The sequence below is a fragment of the Mixophyes fleayi genome, chromosome 8 (assembly GCF_038048845.1).
Source record: "Mixophyes fleayi isolate aMixFle1 chromosome 8, aMixFle1.hap1, whole genome shotgun sequence".
Classification (NCBI taxonomy): Eukaryota; Metazoa; Chordata; class Amphibia; order Anura; family Limnodynastidae; genus Mixophyes; species Mixophyes fleayi.
In genome coordinates, this window is record NC_134409.1 from 22,979,377 (window position 1) to 23,001,472 (window position 22,096).

General features: G+C 39.8%; 1 protein-coding gene across 2 annotated transcripts in view; it reads right to left on the reverse strand.

The window, feature by feature from the left end:
• Window positions 1-368: 368 nt before the first annotated feature.
• TUT4 (terminal uridylyl transferase 4) overlaps window positions 369-22,096 on the reverse strand; it is a 49,423-nt gene continuing 27,695 nt past the window's right edge. Inside the window, exons 14-30 of one of the 2 annotated variants that reach the window (XM_075182098.1) lie at window positions 18,463-18,613; window positions 17,602-17,688; window positions 16,084-16,187; window positions 15,731-15,788; window positions 15,532-15,635; window positions 14,405-14,494; window positions 11,396-11,509; window positions 10,805-10,882; window positions 9,958-10,135; window positions 9,798-9,845; window positions 9,129-9,211; window positions 8,376-8,491; window positions 7,535-7,761; window positions 6,510-6,604; window positions 5,252-5,759; window positions 3,106-3,267; window positions 369-606 (exon numbers count right to left, since the gene is read on the reverse strand). In XM_075182098.1, coding sequence (XP_075038199.1) covers window positions 515-606; window positions 3,106-3,267; window positions 5,252-5,759; window positions 6,510-6,604; window positions 7,535-7,761; window positions 8,376-8,491; window positions 9,129-9,211; window positions 9,798-9,845; window positions 9,958-10,135; window positions 10,805-10,882; window positions 11,396-11,509; window positions 14,405-14,494; window positions 15,532-15,635; window positions 15,731-15,788; window positions 16,084-16,187; window positions 17,602-17,688; window positions 18,463-18,613 — 2,295 coding nt within the window. In that variant the 3' untranslated portion in view covers window positions 369-514. The remainder of the gene's footprint in view (window positions 607-3,105; window positions 3,268-5,251; window positions 5,760-6,509; window positions 6,605-7,534; window positions 7,762-8,375; window positions 8,492-9,128; window positions 9,212-9,797; window positions 9,846-9,957; window positions 10,136-10,804; window positions 10,883-11,395; window positions 11,510-14,404; window positions 14,495-15,531; window positions 15,636-15,730; window positions 15,789-16,083; window positions 16,188-17,601; window positions 17,689-18,462; window positions 18,614-22,096) is intronic. The other variant, XM_075182099.1, reaches the window with a different exon arrangement.

Below are 22,096 nucleotides of genomic sequence, written 5' to 3' on the forward strand. Positions count from 1 at the left end.
GAAGTTCTATACACTTCATGGGACACAGAATTGAATAAAATGGTCTTATGTCGGTACCAAAAATAAGACATGACTTCAGCTTTAAAAGATTTTTGGCACCTGCTTCAGACTCAAATAATAAAAGACATTTAAAAAAATTACATTCCTTTCTTTTTAAATCCTCTTTTTATAACTAAACTATATACATTTATAGAGAGCTTGAAGCAGCCAGCTTATGAATAGAGCAAATAGAAAATAAAAGAACTTAATTTTTTTTATTTATTTTTTTAAAAATGCTCTCTTTTTTTTTTGACATTTTACTGGGATAGAACACAAGGCTGCCCTCAAAATGGGGCAATGAAATAAAAGAAATTAGCATCACTCAGAGGAATGATTCCAGTACATCAAAAGCTGATTTTATTTACAAATTATACACATTAAATGTTCTCATTCCCCAGAGAGACCGGTGTCCTGACGATTAATAGCAGGCCACGGCAAGGGTTAAAAACCAGATCGCTGGTAAAAATGGTTTCTGCTACTTCTTTTGCTGAATGTAAGTGGAGTTCAGATGAGGGTGCCCTTGTGATAAGACTGGGAACTGCTGCCCATTCTGGATCAATGAGGGAGCTGAAATATAAAAAAAGATAAGAGATAAACTTGGCTGCAGAGAACAGAAAGTATATTGCTTAGTCAAAGAGCTTGAGTGGAGGCAGCGATTTTGTGGGCTGAATCCATATTCACGAGAATGTACCTTGTCCGTTCACTAGGAATTAGCACCAAATAATCACAAGGCACTGATCTCTAGTCAAGACATAGGCTGTGCTCTCATTCGTATTAGTTCAGCCCACAAAATGTCTGTCTCCACTGTGCACTACTAACAGCCTAATACACAAACATGTAAGGTCTCAGAAAAACTGCCTATAAATGAGCATTTGTGCATGCAATGTTCTGTGGCTGCCAGATCGGATCTACCCTAGCACTATTCAAGTGAATCCTTGATCTCATAGCACTTTACATGTATGCTGCTATCACTTCCAGGTAACACAAGATCCAATGGGGTTACTGTGTAAGAGATTACATCAGACCCTCCGTTATCTATCAAGGGTCTCCAAACCCACAGATATTTGGGGTAGTAGCTAACTATATAAAAATAATTATAAAAACAATCATGGAAGAAGGATATATTTTCTCTGTATATATTAACAAAAGGAAGCTCCATCAGCTACACAATATTTTTTAAAATTTGCTAGTATATACAAAGAAAAAAAAAAGTATAAATCTGAGTCTGGCACATCAACAATAGGGTATTTGACAATTACCTACATTGGGACATTAAGATACCATAAATTAGTAGCCTTGATCGGTAGAAACCACCCAAAAATGGGTCACTATTGATCGCTTTTTGCAAAACGTGCCTGCTTTTAAGTATGGGGCCATGGCTGGTAGATCAGGGGCAAACGCAACATTGAAAAGTCACTACACGTACTAAAGTATTAAGTAATTATATTTTGAATTCAACATTTACCCCTAGGTCCAAAACAAATACCCAGATTTCAACTTGAATTGGCCGGGATAGGTTAGAAACCTCAGCCACACATCAAAGCAGAGAGACATATAGAGATAATACTTATAAATGCTCCTTATATGTTCCTAGCCACAGACAAAACAAACAATGCAGCAGTAAAAAAGGATATTACTTTTCAATGGGAGGAGGTGGAACATTACTCTATCATCAGAGTTTAAAGGCCATAACAGGGCTCCATGTACACTAGATGGACAAAAATTCGGCCGCTTGACCATTACACCAACAGGGACTGCTCTAATACATATACTTTAATATGGAGTTGGTCTCCCTTTTGCAGCGATAACACTTTCCACTCTTCTTGGAAGTCATTCTGATGTTGGACAAGAAGGCCTGGCTCGCAATCTCTGTTCCAGTTCATTCCAAAGGTGTTCGATGGGGTTGAGGTCAGGGCTCTGTGCGGGCCAGTCAAGTTCTTCCACACCGAACTTATCAAACTAGGTCTTTGTGTCCCAGTGCACAAAGCAAGGACTACACTCATGTTGGAATAGAAAAGGGCCTTTACCCTAAACTGTTGCCACAAAGTTAGAAGCATAGCATTGTCCAAAATGACTTGGTATGCTGAAGCATTAAGATTGCCCTTCACCGGAGAGAAGGGGCCTAGCTCAAACCCTGAAAAACAACCCCATACCAGTATCCTTCCCCTCCACCAAACTTCACAGTTGCCATAATGGCAGATAACGTTCTTCCAGCATCCGCCAAACCCAGACTCGCCCATCTGACTGCCAAACAGAGAAGCGTGATTTGGCACTCCACAGAACACGTTTCCACTGCTCCACAGTCCAGTGTCGGTGTGCTTTATACCACTCCATCAGACGCTTGGCATTGGTCTTGGTGATGTGAGGCTTGCATGCAGCTGCTCAGCCATGGAAACCCATTCCATTAAGCTCCAGCCGCAGTTTTTGTATTTACATTAATGCCAGTTCGGAACTCTCCAGCTATGGAATCAGCAGAGAGACTTTTACGCACCATGCGCCTTAGCAGTCGTTGACTCCGCTCTGTGATTCTTACGTGGTCTTCCGCTTCGTGGCTGAGTTGCTGTTATTCCTAAATGCTTCCACTTTCTAATAATATCACTTACAGTTGACTGTGGAATATCCAGCAGGGGTGAAATTTCACGAACCGTCTGATTGCAAAGGTGGCATCCTATCACAGTACCACGCTTGTAGTCACTGAGCTCTTCAGAATGACCCATTTTATATCACAAATGTATGTAAATGGAGACTGCATGACTTGGTGCTTGACTTTATACACCTCTAGCAACCGGTCTGATTGAAACACCTCAATTCAATAATTAACAGGTGTGGTCAAATACTTTTATCCATATAGTGTATATGCCAAACAACAACCAAACTACCTGTTACCACTGTACTTAAATCCTTGTGTATAATGGTTAATGTTTAATACAATTAAATAAAAATGTTAACTATTTTACAGACTTATATAGACATACACTGGGATCACATGATAGACTACGATTGCTCTCACGTGTGCGTTTAATAGTGTCTTACTGACGTCAGTCTTTATAATGGCGCACACATTACCTGGAGGATAGTACGTCTTGGAATGAAAGCTGCGAGGTCCCTGCTGCAGGAAATTCTGGGGTAAGGTGTAAGGCCATGATCCTGGAATCAAAGGGTAGTGAGGAGGCGTGCCACGCTCCCAAGGAAGTGAGGGTTTCCCAAACTGTGCTTGAAATCCCTGATCTATTTAGTGCAACACAACAAACAGGAAATTAGTGGTAAAGTAATTGACTAATTATACAGACATGAAAATAATCTACAGATGCTTCTCGCTGTAAAGAGATAATGTAAAACACATTGCTGTTCCACTAGGTCTGACTTCTTAGCCCAGGAACTCGTCAAACCACTTCCTCAACTGTCCTGTTGGCTTCAGAGATGGCGGTGCTACAACCTGTGTTTCCAAGAGGCACTGTCCAAAATAGGGAGTGCCAAGGAATGGGCACAAGACTTTAATTGCACTACCAGCTGCTGCCCATTTACACACTCAATACAGGCCATGCAAATGAAAGACAGTAGCTGCTATTTTTAAAGAGCAAAGGGCAATAATTGTTCAGTGACCCATTTCTCATCGGTTTGTTACATTATTTTCCTTCAGCTTGATTTGACTTTTCTTTACGCCCAACATTTTTTTTTCCTTTAATACATTTTTGCCCATTTTAAGGTCTGATTCTATCTCATTTCCTGAACCAGCTATGTATACAATAGTCAGGGGACATGCTATTTCTTGGTGACTTCAGCTCTACGTTTTATAGAAGCTCTGTGTGACCATCTGTGTGTTGGGACATATTTCTTTGAGCATTCAACTGTAATCTTTTTTTGTGCATTAGTACATCTTAAAGTGGTGTGAGCTGTAAGGGTTGTTATAGTTGCTATGGTGAAAACATCCATCCACTCCCTTGCTGTTACATGAGACTATAAACAACAAAGACTTTGATTATTTATTTTTGAAACTTCCAAGGTACTTTTCTTTCATGGCCCTTTGCAGCACAACTACAACTAAAGACTTTGCTATTTCCTATGATCTGAGGAATTCCAAGAGGCTAGATGCTCTTCTGTACTTTGGTAACAGAAGGTTTAACGACCATAATTTAACGATGTATTTAACAAACTGAAATAGTCTTATTCAAAGTTGGTGGACATCCATAATTCGCATCTTGCACACTTGTTTGGGCTTAAGGTATAGAAGGTATTTTTAGAGGCCCTTAACGTTATCTTCTAGGATTCCAGTTTGCTCTTTCAACAGAGCGTCTTCAAACACGAATTGTAACTTTCAAGATGGGTTCTAGCGCTAGGATTGTATAGGCAGCTGGCTTGAGAGAGCTTTTCAATATAATTGCCAAATCAAATGCAACTTGTTGTGAACAATGGGTTAAAAACAGGTTTTAATATTATACAGTGTGATCCACATAATCACTGAAACCCCTCCCTCAGTCCTGTATGGAATATTCTGCCTTAACTTAACTGTCTAAAATATATTACATAGCATAACTTATCTAAACTGAAATGTAACCTCCATTGTTCATGACGGGAAACGTGAAGTCTACGCAGATGAGTTGTGGCAAGGTCTACTTGGATTTATGCCTCTATCTGGGGGATGTTGGGTGATGTTGAGTGATATTATTGGTCTAAAGTCTTAAATGATGTTTTATCTATGTATTAGTTTGTGGTTTTAGGGCATAGAATGCTTGCAAAGTTAATATGAAATTACCATTGTTCTAAATGAATTGAATGGTCTGTATTGCGCATACAGGAATAAATTGAGAATATTCTGAAGAGACTTTGTTTTTTGGATTATTTCTGAAAACTGCCATAACAGTAACTACACTATATTGCACACGGTCCCTGTTCTTTTTACGTTGATTGTGTATCTAAAAATATTACCAAAATTCCTAAAATAGTATGCAAGTTAAACACACTCATAAAATAACTGTTTACATATCTATCCATCCAAATACCAGAGATAATTTGCATGTGATGAGGCTTACATCTGCATTCTCTATTAAAATCTATTAAATTTATTAAGATAAAAACTTTTTTTTTTTTGTGTTTGATAATTTTCCTTCTGTTTCTAGCTCTCTTGATCAGCATCTTTCCATCTATGAAATGATCACTCGCACTGCATGCCCCAGCACACACAATCATCTTTCGTACATTGCAGAGCTTTTACCTGTGCCACCCACTGTTCCATTGCTCAACAGTGAGTTGGGAGTCTGGGAATTGTGCCAATGTCCATCGTGAGTGGAGTTGGGAATACCCACAGACCTGGCAGCAGGCTGGGCAAAGATGATGCTGGGATCGTTCAGATTAACAGCACTCTGATTAGGGGCGGAGGTGTTGCTGCTGCTGCTGCTGCCAGATCTTGTTGGGAAGGTGACACCACTAGAGTGAGGGGGATTCCCAGAGGAAGAGCGAAGTATCTGGCCATGGATGGGCCATGAGTTGTTGTGCATAGGGATCTGGGGAGGAAGAGGGAGTAGCCCAAGGTTGTGCAGAGCAGAGAAGTGAGTGGGTGGGGTGTGTGGAAAGTTAAATATAGGCCGCTGAACCTGGTGAGGATTCTGCACCGGAGGAGTTTGCTGCTGGCCTAGCTTTGTCTGCTGGGGCTGCGTCTGGCCTATGGAGTTTTGTGGGAATGGCTGGGGCTGCGGTGAATATGACGAGTGATGGGATTCTGACTGCAAAAGAGAAAGAGAAGATACATTATAAGAGAAATGAAAATGCATTAAAACATTGTAAACTTTCTTTCACAACTAGAGGGAGCTACAACACAATGCTGAATAATACTGTGCCAGGCTTAGAATGCACAGATGGAAAACCAAATAGAAGTGATGCACATATTCAGTGTGCAGGCGAGATCACATGGGGCACAATGGCTCTCGTTGCCCGATGTTTGCACACACAGGCTGACAGTCATTGTGCAACAGGATTTACCACCTGGACTGATAAAAATACCATCCATATTTTTTTGGTTTGAGTAATATTGGGCCCACATATGTGGTGATACTATCTGGTCTAACACAGTTCTACTGGCCATCAAAATCCCCACGTGGGCAGCTTTAGTCTTAGAGTGTGAGACAAAGCTCATATTACAGCAGTGAGTCATGTGCTAACACTTAGAATTAAAGGCAGGATCTAATGTACTGGATGGATCAACTGATGACAAGACGAGCACTGCAATCAAGGTGTCACTTTCACATCAGTCAGTGCATTGTATTCCTCCTGAATCTTTTCAGCAGCGTTTCCAATACATGTGAAATGGGGTTAGCTGCAGCATATAAATTGTTGGCGATACAAGGACCCTCATCAGTGTATTCGTCTGGAGCAATACCTCACACGCATCTATTTAATGCAGTATTGTTACATTCTCCGATACCCCAGTGATTAACACCCCACTGATGTTCCGTTGCAGATACTCGAACACTCACCGATTCTGAAGCCTGTCGGGTGCGCGTGGGGCGCTCCATCTGTTGTAACGGTGTGAGCACTGGCTGGGGGACAATGAGGCTCAAGATCTGAGAAGCTAAACCAGAAACAGCACATTCAATAAAATGTTATGGAATTTCCTCATATCTGATCTTTACATTTCCCATTTGTACTGTAATCTACTCGGATATAACAAAGATTGTAAACAGAGCGGCTGCAGTAATTCTCTAGTAATGAAAATGCCAGCTTTGTCTAGCACAGTGCTAGAGGCTAGATACATCACAGCGGCAGCAGACACAATGTGTGTATATATTATACTATGAGAAAAGCAATGGCAAAACATTTTGCCCAGGGCTTTTTTTTTAGATTGTGACACTCAGCTAATATGGATCTATACATCAGAAACATCCGTTGCGTCCCATGTAGACAGAGATTGGATGATCTCAACCCATTTGAGGATATTTATGAAAAAAAACAAAAAACTTATGTTGTCCATAGCAACCAGACTTATTTTTATGGTGGAGTTTAGAAAATTAAAGCAAATAGTTGATTAGTTGCTATGGGCAACACCAGTTTCCTGTTCGTAGTTTCTATAAAGTGCTTGGAAATGTTACGCCTAGAAGATCACACACCTAATAGTGTGTCACAAAAAACAAACATATGACACATATCTATCAGTACCATCTATATAACATATATCACATAGACAAGTTCTCCATCTTAGTAAATTCCATTTAAGACCTGGGTACATTTACCGCACATGGAGTATATAGAGCAGGCCTGTCCAACCTGCGGCCCTCCAGATGTTGTGAAACTACAAGTCCCAGCATGCCCTTCCAGCTATCAACAGGTTGTCTACTGGCAAAGCATGCTGGGGCTTGTAGTTTCACAACATCTGGAGGGCCGCAGGTTGGACAGGCCTGATATAGAGAATGAAATACCGCACTTTGTGTATTTGTGAGTACTACATTATTGCAGGTTTAAACAGAAGTAGCAGTTATATAATCACTATTAGGGAGCACATTACCCAGAATACTGTTGTTCTTCTGTCGGGCTGTGTTGTTATCAGGACAGTCTCTTCGGACATGTCCCACGTCCCCACAAGTAAAGCACCTCTTCTCCCTGAGCTCCCGCTCATCCTCCTTACTGTCCTTGTCATCATCTTTCTCGTTCTCCTTCTTCTTGATCCTAGGGACAAGAACATGGAGACTTGTAGCTCGTTTATGTTCATTCCTCTCATTCCAGGCTCTGCGTCTGACATATATAAATAGACGTTATTAGAATTTTGCACTACGGTAAATTACCACGGTGCGCTCTATCAAAAGGTTTTAGAAATGTTTTAAGTCGGAAAAGGTAATATAGGAAAGAAGATCAGACGCTGGTATATATCCTCCCACCTCTCTTTTGTTTCAGTGGAGGATTAATTATCTGTCCTACTGGTAAACCAGAAAAAAAAAGTCAAGGAAAGCAAAGGAGACTGTAGACAAAAGAAAACAATACACCATATTAATTCTGGTACACAGAGACACTGAAGAAAAAATATATAAAAATAAACAAAAACATAGATAAACCAAAGAGCCATTAGACACTGGGCCCCTAGTATTACAATGACTACCGAGTGGAGATGAGGAACGAGAGAGGAGGCAGACCAGCCAGGGACTATCTGCGCCCCCCTGCCTGGTAGAAAAGATTGGTAAACACGGCCTAGGGAAGAGCCAGAGTTAGGAATGTAGGAGCCTTTTCTGAGAACAGAGGAGATGTTGTGGCGCTGGCTGCCTCCTGCAATGTACGGGTATTACAGTAGAGAGCTGCATACGATAACAGCCAGCCTGTAGCATACAGTAATCATATTGTACAACGTTTCTCACCTCCTGCGTTTAGGACAGTCCTTCATGTAATGCCCAATCTTCCCACACACACGACAGCATCTGTCATTAGGAGCCAGCTCCCCATCGGTCAGGACTTTGGAATCAAAGAAATACTCCTGTGAACAAGAAGTCAGATTATGTAGGATGAGATAAGAACAACATACATAATAAGGCATGATAGACTCTTACAATCACAAGATGTCTTGCTGCCACCGAGAATAGCAATGTCAGATGCCATATCAGGGGCTGGATTAACTCTGTTGTATATACGAATGTACATATCTGATTTAATTATCACTACATAAACCAAACATACATTCAAAAATTATAATTTTAAATAGTCATAAAATAAAAGGGAAGAAAAGGGAAATATGCGAGTTCTTCAATTTGTACATATACAATGCTTTCTATGAAAAATGATCATCTTTATCTCTAATAAGACAAGCTGCAGAAACCATCTCTCAGGACACAATGTACTATGCTGGCGCAGGAAAATAAAACCACTGGAGCTTATGGGGAAGGGCCACTAGGGGGCAGTAAAGTCTTACAATAGACTCAAGCTGTTGTGGAACTGCATCCCAGAATGATGTCAGCCAATATAGATGATCTTTAGGAAGTAATAAAAACTACGAACAATGTGAACTGAATGCTGGAAGCATTTTCCATCTCTGCTTCTTCTGAAATGTAATAATGACAGTAAGGTCTGGAATATTGCTTGCAATTTTAAGAAACAAGAGAAAGCTGAAACCTTACTCCTTCGAGCCCAGGTAGAGGGTAGAATGGGGTCCCGAACAACTTCCTTCCATTAATAAATGCCTTCATGATAAAATTAGTCACTGAGGGAAAGAGTATGGACACAAAATAAGTGTTACATTATGTTCTAAAGTAGGGTTTCTCAATGCATCGGTCACATCCCATCTGGATAATATGATTCAATACAGACTGGTTTGTTCGACTATGTGGTGCGATTGTCTAAACTGTGCTCACACAACAGCAGATAGTTAACATCAATCAGCTTGTATCAAGTAGTGAACTTTCAACTACCTTTGTGAATCGCCCATATTATACCCCAAACTGAACTTACACGCTGACATAAGAGACTACTAAGGCTAAAATACTAGAAGTCCTTTTAAAGCAATGTGTAACGTCTACAAATATAACAAAATACAAACAGGTATGTTAAAGATGAAGGCGCTTATCAAAACTAAAATATTTTTATTATAAAAGATGTGATGAGTAATACATTTTTACAATGCACATTAGTCTGACCCACTAAACCTGCAATCTCCACCCCTTGAATCTCACGTAAATTTCCCCATCCTGCAAACTCCAAACACAAGTTTAAACGTCAAGGGTAAATGCTACAGCTGCAGCTGGCAAAACAGGAACCCACAAATGTCACTAGTGTCAACATATACATACTTTTTCTAGAGACTCCAGCTCCAAGATTATGATTGAGATCAAATGGATCTAGAGGTTTTTAGAGAAAAAGACAATGGTGAATATTCCGTTTTCTGGACATAACAGAATTAGAACTATACTTTTCTTCTTGGTAACAGACAACGTGCTAAATAACACTTACCTTCAATGGCGATGCACTTAGAAGTCCATTGCTTCTCAAATGTGGTTAGTAATTTTATCTGCCTAATGCTGATGACATATTCCTTAAAATCAAACTCTTCTGTGTAAAATCTAAGGAATCCCAGCCAAAGCTCCCCTAGGGATTCAGTATTCTTTCCCAGGGATGGAAACCGGTTTCGCTGTAGCAAAGAGACCCAATATGTATTACAATTGTCATCCTAAACACCACAAACACTTATTAAACCATTTTTACAAATTCTGGGGATGCCGATTGGTTACATCAACAGAAACAAACTGAAGTTTAATCAATTTGTATATTTCGAATTTCTATACACACGTTAGGATATACATCACATGAAACCATTGTTTCAATAGCAATAGGCAGGTCACACAAAATGGGATGCACTGGTTCAGATTAACCAGTTACAAATAGATTATTGTCCAGTTCAGCTGGATGTGCACATTTTGACCATTTTTAGTGGCTTGAATGTGTGCTGGTGTCAACTAGTTTGCTCAATGGAACACACAGCTACTGTTGGTCTAAATCACGTGTGTGAGAACAGCTTTAATCCATTATAGTGTAGAGCTGACCACATCCACAGTATCACTAAATAAACCATCTATTTGAGAGGTAAAAATGTTGTTTTTGTCTGTCTGCTTGAAAATCTCAAGAAAAATACCCAATTAAAATAAAAGGTGACATTCTTATAAATACTACCAGGCCAAGTGGAGAAAAAAAACAATCTAAGAGTTAATACATCAATAGATCGTTTTTTATCCTAATATCTGATTAACATCATTAACATTAACACCAATCTATATTTAATCTTTGAGAGGACAATACTCACCAGTTCTTCTGTGTTATCAAAGAAAAAGGCATTCCAGCCATCCACCATCCTCTGTGGCATTACATGCCCATCATATATCTACACATTACAGAAAGAAAAAAGGACAAGGTTCACATGAGAATTCCCTGGAAAACCAATTATATGTTGTAACTGCCTGATTGCTTACAGTGTAGAACCCTGACAGGTCTATTCACTAGGGCCAGTTGTCATAGAACCGGTCTCAAAATGTACATGTTATTAGATTTACAGCCAGCAAATAATTAAAGCATAAGGATTAACAACCAGTCGCTGAAAAATGGTGCTGGGAGAGTTAATTGTTGTATGGCAACAATCAATACATAAGGAATATTCATCACATAAGGCCGCCTTTCTGGATGGACAACTGACTGATGTGTAGAGCTGCTATCTACTGCCTCTAGCTTGTTAGTAATGGAAATGCACTGAGCACTATGTGTAAGTTAACCAGAGGTTGTCCCGTCATCTACTATTATGTTAACTGTACAGAGAGAAAAAGTTTGTATTATTGGACCTTTATCCTTTTCTTGTCTCCTTTTTTCCTAGGTTTAGAAAAGCTTATCCCTGCTATCTTACCTCTTGTAGCACCGGTATAATGGGTGGGTCTCTCTGCTGCAGAAAATACAGGACCATGAGGATATAAGCGTAGGAAGATAAACTCCCTCTAGATGCATCACCTATATCACAGCGCTGGAAAGGAGAACAATATAGAAACCAATCAGACTTTTCAAATCTGTGTTTTACATATCAGAACATAACTAACAATCATCTAGTCCTGACAGAGTCCTAAAATTGTATAAATGTAATCTCATGTGACAAATGGCCCATAACAGATTTTACTGTTATTTATTCAACTAAAAAATAAAACTACAATCCTAAAATTCATTGCTTTTCACATCCTTATATAAAACACTAAAACTAGGTACACACTACACAGCTTTCATCCAATAATGGGCTCAATCAGCCAAAATACGACCGCTCGTTCAAAAGTCGGGTCAGTGTGTGCAGTGACATGACGGTCGAAATTCTGCCCAAATGGACGATTGTCGCCTCATTTGGTTGGTCGTACCGTTTAAAATTTTCGTTCCAATCTCGTTTCCGCTGTGTAGTGTGTATAAACTTCCGACCGATCCACAACAGTGAGTACGAAATTACAGTCATTGCTCACGACAACATGGCTGTAAAAAGTCGCTACAGGGACGTCCGCTCTTCCCTTTATCGTCCTAAACAAGGCTAGTGTGTATGCAGTCCATGGACCGAGCGATCGGAACATCGATCGCATGTAAAATCTATCGGCATAAAAAGTTGGTGAAAAATTCTGTAGTGTGTACCTAGCTTAACAGTGTACTATCTGTATTTGTTTGCTATTTGTACACTCTGCGTTTACTTTAGCAACATTTTGGCTTGGCCCTGTTTAAAAAAAAAAATCTTTTAAATAGGTTTCTAAAAAATAAATAAAAAAATACTGAGTAACGATGGCAATGAATGAAATACAAGCATGTGTAGGAAGTACACCCTTTTACAAATCTGTTTTTTTTTTACATATCACAACATAATAAACAATCATCTAGTCCTCACCAAGACCTAGAAAGTAAAAAATAAAGTAAAAAAAAAAAAGCCCATGACAATTTTTACTTTGGTCTATTTTTGTGTGGCATAAATAATGCCAAGAGCAGATCCATTCATTTTCACATGACTGTACATCATTCATAAATATGAGCTAAATGGTAATTAAAAAAAGAAGATCTAAGCTCATAAAACTAGAGCCAAAAAAACTCCTAAAGCTGCTTCCAGTTAGTATAGTGTTTTTATTTTAACTGTGTGTAATTTACATTTTGACGTTTTATAAATTCAGGCCCGCCCCCCATGAGAACCATTACATAGATGTACCAATTCACATATCTTCCAGAAACACTCCAAAATACCTTCCCTTATACCATATTAATGTTATGGAATAATTTAATTAGAAGCTTCTTTATATATAAAAGTTGGGAACGTAAAATAAGTTTAATTGCATTTACATTTCCCACTACAGAGAGTGGAAGTATGCGGTAATTCCTTCTTTTGGGCTTAAATGTTTCAAACTGGCTTTCTATTAAGGCTAAAGAAATAGTCTATAATAGGTGGAAAATTACAATCCCTTGGGACTTAAGAGTTTACACAAACTGACTAGCAAGGGGGAGAGGCATCAGCGCCACCGGTGGATGGCCGCTTGGGTGGCCCCAGCGCTAAAGGTGGATGGCCGCTTGGGGGGTGGGGGCGCCACACAGGTGTATGGCCGCTTGGGGGAGAGCCCGCTCTGCAGGTGGATGGCAGCTTGGGGAGTGGGGGCCCACGCCACAAGGTGGGCGGCCGCTTGGGGAGGGGGGGCCCGCGCCACAAGGTGCGTGGCTGCTTGGGGAGGAGAGGGGGGGCGCGCCGCAAGGTGGGTGGCAGCTTGGGGAGGGGGGGGGGGGCCCACGCCGCAAGGTGTGTGGCATCTTGGGGGAGAGCCCGCTCTGCAGGTGGATGGCCGCTTGGGGAGTGGGGGCCCACGCCACAAGGTGGGCGGCTGCTTGGGGAGGGGGGGCCCGCGCCACAAGGTGGGCGGCTGCTTGGGGAGGAGAGGGGGGGGCGCGCCGCAAGGTGGGTGGCAGCTTGGGGAGGGGGGGGGGGGGCCCACGCCGCAAGGTGTGTGGCAGCTTGGGGAGGGGGGCAGCCCGCACCGCAAGGTGGATGGTCACTTGGGTAAGGGGGGTGGGGTGGGCACCATAGGGTGAATTGCAGCTTGGGGAAGTGGGGGGCGCCACAGGTGGATGGCCGCTTGGGGGTACGTGTGCAATATGTGGTTTGCAATGGGAGGGTGATATATTTCTCTACAATATATGTCTGGCAATAATATGTATGGTGATGATGGCCTATTTCCTGGATAAGAGAAAATAGAAGAATGTGCAGAAGATTTTGGGTTGGAGGGTGCAGGGGTCTCAGGATGCATATCCTAAATCAAATTGATTACACCAGAGCTTCCCTGATTTGGGGCCCAATTACCATAGATATACAGATTATGCAAATAATAGATCCCATGTCACAAAAGTAAGGACACCCCTGCTTTATACATAGGAAAACTCACTAAAATATGACCATTGGCTCCGATATGGGCCCTGAATGCAGCATAACAGTGCTCCAATAGTGTGATTTTAGACATGATTTACTATCTTGTGCATTCAGTTCTGTCACATACAGACCCCCATCCACTAGTGACACGACTCATTTTAAGAGTGTTCCATGACGGGATGTATACCTTTCAGTAACCATAGCAACTTGTCTCTCTAATCTTTTTCTGTACAACTCTAAGTTTAGTTGTCTATGGTAGTGTTGTGGTTAATGGTTTTACTCCTAATTGCAGAAATATTTAGGATATCAACATATCCTCTTTAACTATGTTATGAATCACAAACCACAAAATTCATTTTCTATCACATTTACAGTGCAATTATGATGTGAACTTCCCCAAGTGACAAGGACACTATTTTGAGAGTAATTCCAATGAACAGTATCCAGGCATCAGATCCCAACAGTCCTAAATATGTTAACAATATAGATTACCTTGGCAAAGAACTTGACTGTGTATCCCAGGTATTTTACTCTTGGGTCAATGGCTGCATATGTAGCCAGCATCCTTGTGTTGTGCTGAGCCTAGAAATTACAAACAGATAACAATTCATCAGTTATACACATATAAAAGATACAGTGAAACTGCTGCTATTCTGAGTAACCCTCTGAATACACTAAACATAGCCCCTGCTTCTGCAGTAGACCCAGCCCTTCAGCCCCCACCATTCTATGCTATTCTCAGAGCTTTTAGAAATCGGTTTCCTTAGTGATCTCCCACAACATCCCAGAAACATTTAGGGCCTGATTCATTAAGGCACGCAAAACTAACATAATGTACATTTTTTTAAAAAAAATAAAATAAAATAAATACATGTGAAACAGGTATATGCACGTCCTTATTCGACAAGGAGCGGATGTAAAGATACGTCTGGTGATGAATACGGGTCTAGGTACGCTCAGCTCTAACAGACAATACACCGCAGGATACGTCCAATACATATTTGGAATATAAAGCCCGAAAAGAACGCAGAGGAAAAAAAACAAAAAACTGTTTGAATTAATGTCACCTGTTAATAATATAGGCATTAAAGACAAACATTAAAAAATAAAAAGTTTTATTTACATTTTTCCCTCAATGATAAACAATAGGAGGTAATTAATGTCTAGTGTACATTAAATACATTTTTACAGTTGCTGCTGATTGCAAACACGTTATAGAATGCATACACAGCTGTCATCACTAGTAATCAGCACTTAGACCAGACCTGTAGCTGGTGCAAGAGATACTGCTCAACAAACAAGTACCTGAGAGATGCTCAGAGCTTGACGCTGGTGCGTGCACTTGAGATTGGCATGTCCTTACCGTACGTTGCCTACATGCATTCGCCCTTTCCCCCATCCTGTCCCTTCCATGAAATTATGAATTGTCATAAGAGTCCTTTGCGCTCTAAGGTGTATCGGGCGTTGCTGCGTTCTGTGGCGCATTGGCCAGTTCTGGCCATGCGCAGAGTAATTGTGCACATTATATGTAAAAAAAAACAAAACACCAGGTATGCTCCATAATGAATCCGGCCCTCAGTATTCAGGGAAAAAAAAAAAAGAGTCGTTCAGAAACTTACCAGTGTGTTGTACAAACTGATGTCACCTTCTACTCCACTCTCTCTGTGCTCAAACTTCACAATTGGGACCTTGGCTGTTGTTATTGGCAAAATATTCCTTAAGCCTAAACATGCATAATTTAAATCCCGTAAGTATTGAAAAAGGACAAGGCGGGTTATAGAAATAAGTATATAGGTATGCATAAAAATAAATATTTACCTGGATGCCTCTTAAGAACCTTTGCCAAGCCTTCAATTATTTCCTTGCAATTTAGTTTCTAACAATGACCAAAATCATAAAATACAAAATTATTATTTTTATCCTTTCTGGGATATGTTATGTATCAATTGTATCTCACAATCAGTACCTTCCATTTGTTGAAAATCCCAAACAATGTTACTGGTATTTTATAGAACATTAATATTTTTATTTGTGCATATGTGTAATAACACCAAACACTGTGGAGAGATGAGACCAGAGCCCTAGCAAAGTCCAAAGTAAAATAAAAGATCTTAAATAGTACATACAAGACACTTATTAACATTTGATATGTATACACAAAAACCCCTTACCTCAGCATTCTCATGGCCTTCCAAGGTCATGCAGATGTCAAGGTCACTGTCACGAAACCCAAAACCATTCTTGGATGAGCCAAACAAGCACAGCCTGGCATTACCTAAATGGAAGGTTCAGTTGACAATTTAATTTTAATTATATTTGTTTTAAAGAGAATACAGATCAGACAAACCTTTTTTTAAACATTTGTAATAATTTGTAACAGCCTTAAAAAATGAATGAAAAATGTCAAATATTTGATACAGTAAAGATAAGTCTAAAACAATAATAAATATATGGATACTTCTAAAAGCAAATCAGTGTCCTCTATACTTGCAAGTAATGAGGAATCCTTCTGAAATAGTGTTTTATATTTGAATGAACCCTGCTGCACAACAACATTTGGAAGGCCTGTGATATTATTATTATTATTAATAATAATAATAATAATAATCTTTATTTATAGGGTGCCCCATGAGTCCACAGCGCCGTACAGAGGGCAAACAACAAGACAGTACATGGTATAACAGCACAATACAGTAAGCAAATAAGCCTACAACTCACAACTCAGATACTGACAGCCTGGGAAACAAAATATATAGGTAATGAGATACCAAAGGGAAGAGGGCCCTGCTCATTAGATTTACAAACTAAAGAGAAAGGGGCAGACAAATGATTGTCACATGGGGGTAAGCCAATGTAAGGGGATCTGAGGACAAGGAGCAAGAGAGGGAGAGATGGAGGGTGAGTGATACTACATGGTGAAATGGTTAAGTGGAGGACTGGTAGGCTTTTCTAAAACAGGTGTGTTTTCAAAGACCGTTTGAAGTTACACAGGCTACGCAAGAGTCTGATAGAACGAGGTAGATCAATATATGATATATGCGATATGCCCCTGAAGGAACGTAGACCCAAGTCCATTGACATTAGCACTGTTTAGTTTGCCTCAGAAATATTTTCGCGAATGTTCATCCAGATACTTTTTCTTACCCTTGGCATTTTGTGCCATAACTATCTATAGTCTGTTCCTGTTCTTGTTCCGTCTGTGATCCCTGTCTTCTGTGCTACACTATAAAGTAGTCTGGTTCTGCAGTTTATCCACCTGTCTGTTAAAACCTGTGTTAACGTCTCTGTCTATATTCTGGCACCTGCGCTAGCCCCAGTGGAGTTCCACAGTCATTGTGTATTAAAACTTGGTGGCAGCCAAGTACTGGAGGTCTTCTTCAGAATGGAAAGAAGCTATTAAAGAGCATGCTGTGTTCAAGCCTTTGTGTACTGGTTGTATTGTTCAGAAGTAGTAATCTTAGCATAGCTGACTTTTTTTGCCGAAAAGGTTGAAGCTCAAATTGTTATGTATTATGCAGAGCTAATTAAGAGCAATGCCTAAAGGGATTAGTCACTTTTGGACAACTTCCCTTTAAATAAAACCTGCCAACAACCTATAACCCCCCAGCACAGCAAATTGCATGAAGCTTATTTTCTCGTGACAGTGCCATATTGGTACTATCAAAAGCAGCCATTTCAATTGTACTCACCATTGAACTCTTTACGGATAAACCTCTCCAGGTAAGTAAGTATCTGCTCTCGACCGTGTTGCTCAGAAGCATTAGGAGATAACTCGTCTGAGAAAATCAAGAATAACACTTCTGTCTATGACAAATATTTCATACAAAGGTGTAATTACTTAGAGGACAATAATGACTAAGACTATATTGCCAAGTTAAGACCTTCAAAACAAACAGAGTAAAACCATCTTAATGGAGAAAAATAGATACACTTAATTTTTAAAGGTATATTTGAGCTATGTTTGCCATAATACATTAAATTGTGTAAATTACCCTCAGTCCAGCTGTTTTAACCAATTTTTCCGAAGAACAATTCAGTAGCCTTTCATATAGAAATGCTTTTTACCCACAGATCCTAAAAATAGATCATCTACATTTCTGATGATAGATATTTCAAAATTGATCATATCACATGGGCCCATTTATTAATTGACGGGATTTAAAAATAAATCATCCCGGGATAGTGCTTCCTATAGGAGGCTATCCCGGCGATGACTCTACTTACCCGAAAACTCCACTCACTATCGCAAAGTGGCTCGGCGTGGCCTAAGGTTCCACATGTGTAGAGACAGTTTGCGATAGTAACCCAGAGTAAAGCTACATATTCCAGCCTGTGGTCCATCTACTCCCTAGGAGTTTCCCTGAAAGTTTCAGGGAGTATATCCACCTGTTAAATTTAATTAAAATCAACACCACCTTATAGATTAAGAAATATTAAAACATATAAAAAGAAATCAGATTGTGTTCTTAGATATATATTTATACACGTTAAGAAGAACTTAAAAATTAGAGGTATTTGGCAAACACAGTCATAGTTAATTAGCACCGTACCATAGCATCTCCTGCACACTCTATCCAGTATATCCCGGAATCTGGCATTCATGGGGGGCAGGGGTTTCAGGTCGATCTTCTTAAAATCTTCAGGACAGTCATCTTTGGAGTGCCCATCACGCTTGCAGATGCTGCAGACTATGGTGGGAGGCTGTAAGAAAAGGTATGTGTCAGATGTCCTAAAGGACAATATCTAAGACGTTTGGTTCTAACCTTTATAACTTACAGCTCAAAACACACAGGGGACTTATACCTAACCATGGGGGACTCACCTGCTCCTCAGGTAGCTGTATACAAGAGGTGATGTTCCCCATAACAGCCAATCAGGCTATAACTGTCACTTTTCTAGCACAGCAGAAAAGTAAACAATGCGCCTGATTGGTCGCTAACACAACACCTCTTTTTTTTAATCAGATATTTGTAGAACAGTTTTCGTAACCTTTTTACTGACTTTTAAAACTTTTGTTTTTCGCTAAGTTTTCAATAGAGGGTAGTGACATGCAAAAAATGTTATATAAAAATAAGTGTCAAGATGATACATAAAATACAGAAAAAGGTATTAATGATACTACCCCAGGATGAATAGTAAAAGGCAAGATTAAGGGGATACAGGAAGAAAGGATACACAATACTAAGTGTTGCTTTATCATACAAAATACAGTATCACACACAAATACAGGATGTAAACAACAGTAATAATAAGCTGAACAGTGAGAAACCACAGTTACAAAGGAAAACGCTCACACAGTATAGTAAACGTGTATTAAATGGATCATATGCACCAGTCATTCCCACCGGGTAACAACAGTTGTATAAAAAAAATAAAAGAGCAAACATGGTAAACTAGTTCAACAAAGAACACTAGTTTGTAGCTGGGGTCAAGACAAGTGAGAAGCTGTGATATTTCACAATGTTATAATTGTCGACTTTTTCTGTTATCTCTCTGGGAGGCAATAGCGTAATTTCGACCCCTGAAGGTGGGGCCAAAATTACATGGTTTGCCGCATGGAGGCCCCCATCCTGCCCACATCACTAGGTAATGGGCATTATATGGGAGAATGGCCTGCTCTCCCGGTAGTCCGGGAGACATACCCGGAAATCATGAGTATTCCAGAATCTCTGGAAGTGTGGGCACGCATGCACAACCAGATCAGGTTCTGACATCACAAGGCTCCTTTTCACTAGCTATTAGGTGTTCACTAGTTGTGGATGACATGAAGACATAACATTTACATAACTATACATAGACGCACAGTATTCAAGCACTACTCAGTGGGAAACTCGCCAGGGTCATTCCACATCAACTGATCCAATTTTTTTTACCTTAGTTTTTTTTTTAATTTCACTTAGTATAAGCGTCACCAAAGAGGACTACAAATCTTGAATTTGGAGTTTAAACGCCTGCAGTTTTTGATCTATAAGAGTTTGGAAATGTCACAAATCTTGCCATTAATGAGCATATGAAAAAACAAAACTTAATTTTCTAAATAAAACAAAAAACTGAATAAATCAGATGTTTGCTTTCATTTTCTACAATGTGCGAGATAAAGGATGGCTATAATATGATTTGCTGACAACGCCTCTGTATTTCCTTTTCAAGAGTTTTGATAAATGTAACCCTGGGCGTGACCCAGGTTCAAACATGTTCAGACTTGGCCAAGCTTTGTGTTTTATACATATATACACACATCTAACATGTGCTGTCAACCAATTTGGTTTTTGATAACTTTGGGTCACGGGGGATTATTTGTTTATGATAACTCTCATTGAAGTAAATTTTCATAGATTAGCTTAGAACCAAAGGCTTCCTGATTAAGAGCATCAGCTTTTCAAATAAAACTGTGGTGGTGGCAAGTTTGGTAAGGCAAGAGTTAGTGGGTCTGATTCATTAAGAAAATTAAGTAAAAAAATTAGTACATTTTCTGCTGGACAAAACCATGTTACAATACAAGGGGTGCAAATGGGTATATTATTTTGCACATAAGATAAATACTGGCTGTTTTTTCATGTAGCACACAAATACTTGATAGCTTTATTTTTACCCTGAAATTTAAAGTTGATCTAGGACATGCCGTGTGTGTGTGTGTGTGTGTGTGTGTGTGTGTGTGTGTGTGTGTGTGTGTGTGTGTGTGTGTGTGTGTGTGTGTGTGTATATATATATATATATATATATATATATATATATATATATATATATATATATATATATATATATATATATATATATATATATATATATATATATATATACACACTCATACTTGCCAACTCTCCCGGAATGTCCGGGAGACTCCCGGGAGAGTGTGGCAATCTCCCGCATCTGCCCGAATTAGGGCCAAAATGGCGCGATTCTCAGAGAATCGCGGCATTTGGCCCCGCCCCTGCTGTCAAATGACGCGTTTTGCGTCATTACGTCACTGGGGCGGGCCCGAAATTACGCGATTTTGGAGCCCCGCCCCTCGACCGCCCACCTGCCACAGAGAGGCTCCCGGACAGCAACTGAAAAAAGTTGGTAAGTATGAGATATATATATATATATATATATATATCTTTATTTCTGTTATTTATTTTTGTTGCTGCAGATTTTGAATTAGAAACATGGAAACGCAATTAAAGTAGGATTGTTTTGGCACTGACACAAAGTACTGAGTACCATGTCAGATGAAGATAGACATTAAAACATTAAAAGAACCTTCCCACAAATTACTAAAAATGAAAAACAGAAGTAACATTTTAAAAATTAAAATGTGCATGCTCAAATTTACACAGGTGTGGTGCCGTTTGTTCATAGACTCCAACCGTGCAAATAACTGCCTCAATTATTTCTCCTAAACACAAATACCTATCTCTCTCTCTGTTAAAGTTCCTACAGCGTGGAAGACACTTTACAAAAAAGAAGATGCAAAGAGAAGACAAGAGTGCATGTTATATAATATGATGATATCATTCTACAGGCACACATCTGGGGCAGGGTACAATGACACTACAAAGCACTGAACATCCCTCAGAGATCAGTGCAGTCCATTTTATGAAACTGCAGCCACTTTGCTTAGATCAGGCTGTCCTCATAAACTTACTAGCTGAACAAGAAGAACACTTATAATGTACATGGCAAACAAACTATCTCCAAGTTATGTCATAGAAAGATCTTTTATGAGAAGACGGCAAAAAGGATGCCCTGGCTGAAAAAAACCATGACAAGCCGTTTGCAAAACACCATGTACAAGACACTGCAGAAAGCCCTGCAGCCTGTGGAGAATAAAGTGAGACTTTTTGGCCTGAATGCAAAGTGGTATGTACAATATAAGGGCAAACACTGGACAGGTAACACCATTCCCACTAAAGGTATGACAGTGTTTGTATCATGTTATAGAGGAAAGGAGGGGGTGCAAGCAGAAGGACCAATCAGAAGCTTCAATAAAGAAATGCACCGCTGCAATCTCTGGCCCTAAGCATCTGTGGAGGGGGCTCCAAGAATATGCTGTATCGGGGGCCCAAGATACTTCTTTGTGGCCATGGATTGCTCTCTCCTGGCCACATAACTCCCCTTTCCCCTTCAGTATTACAGAATCAGCGGACATCTAGGAAAAACAGTTACATGAAGCAGTCTACGGGGATCCAGTTAGGGGAAGGA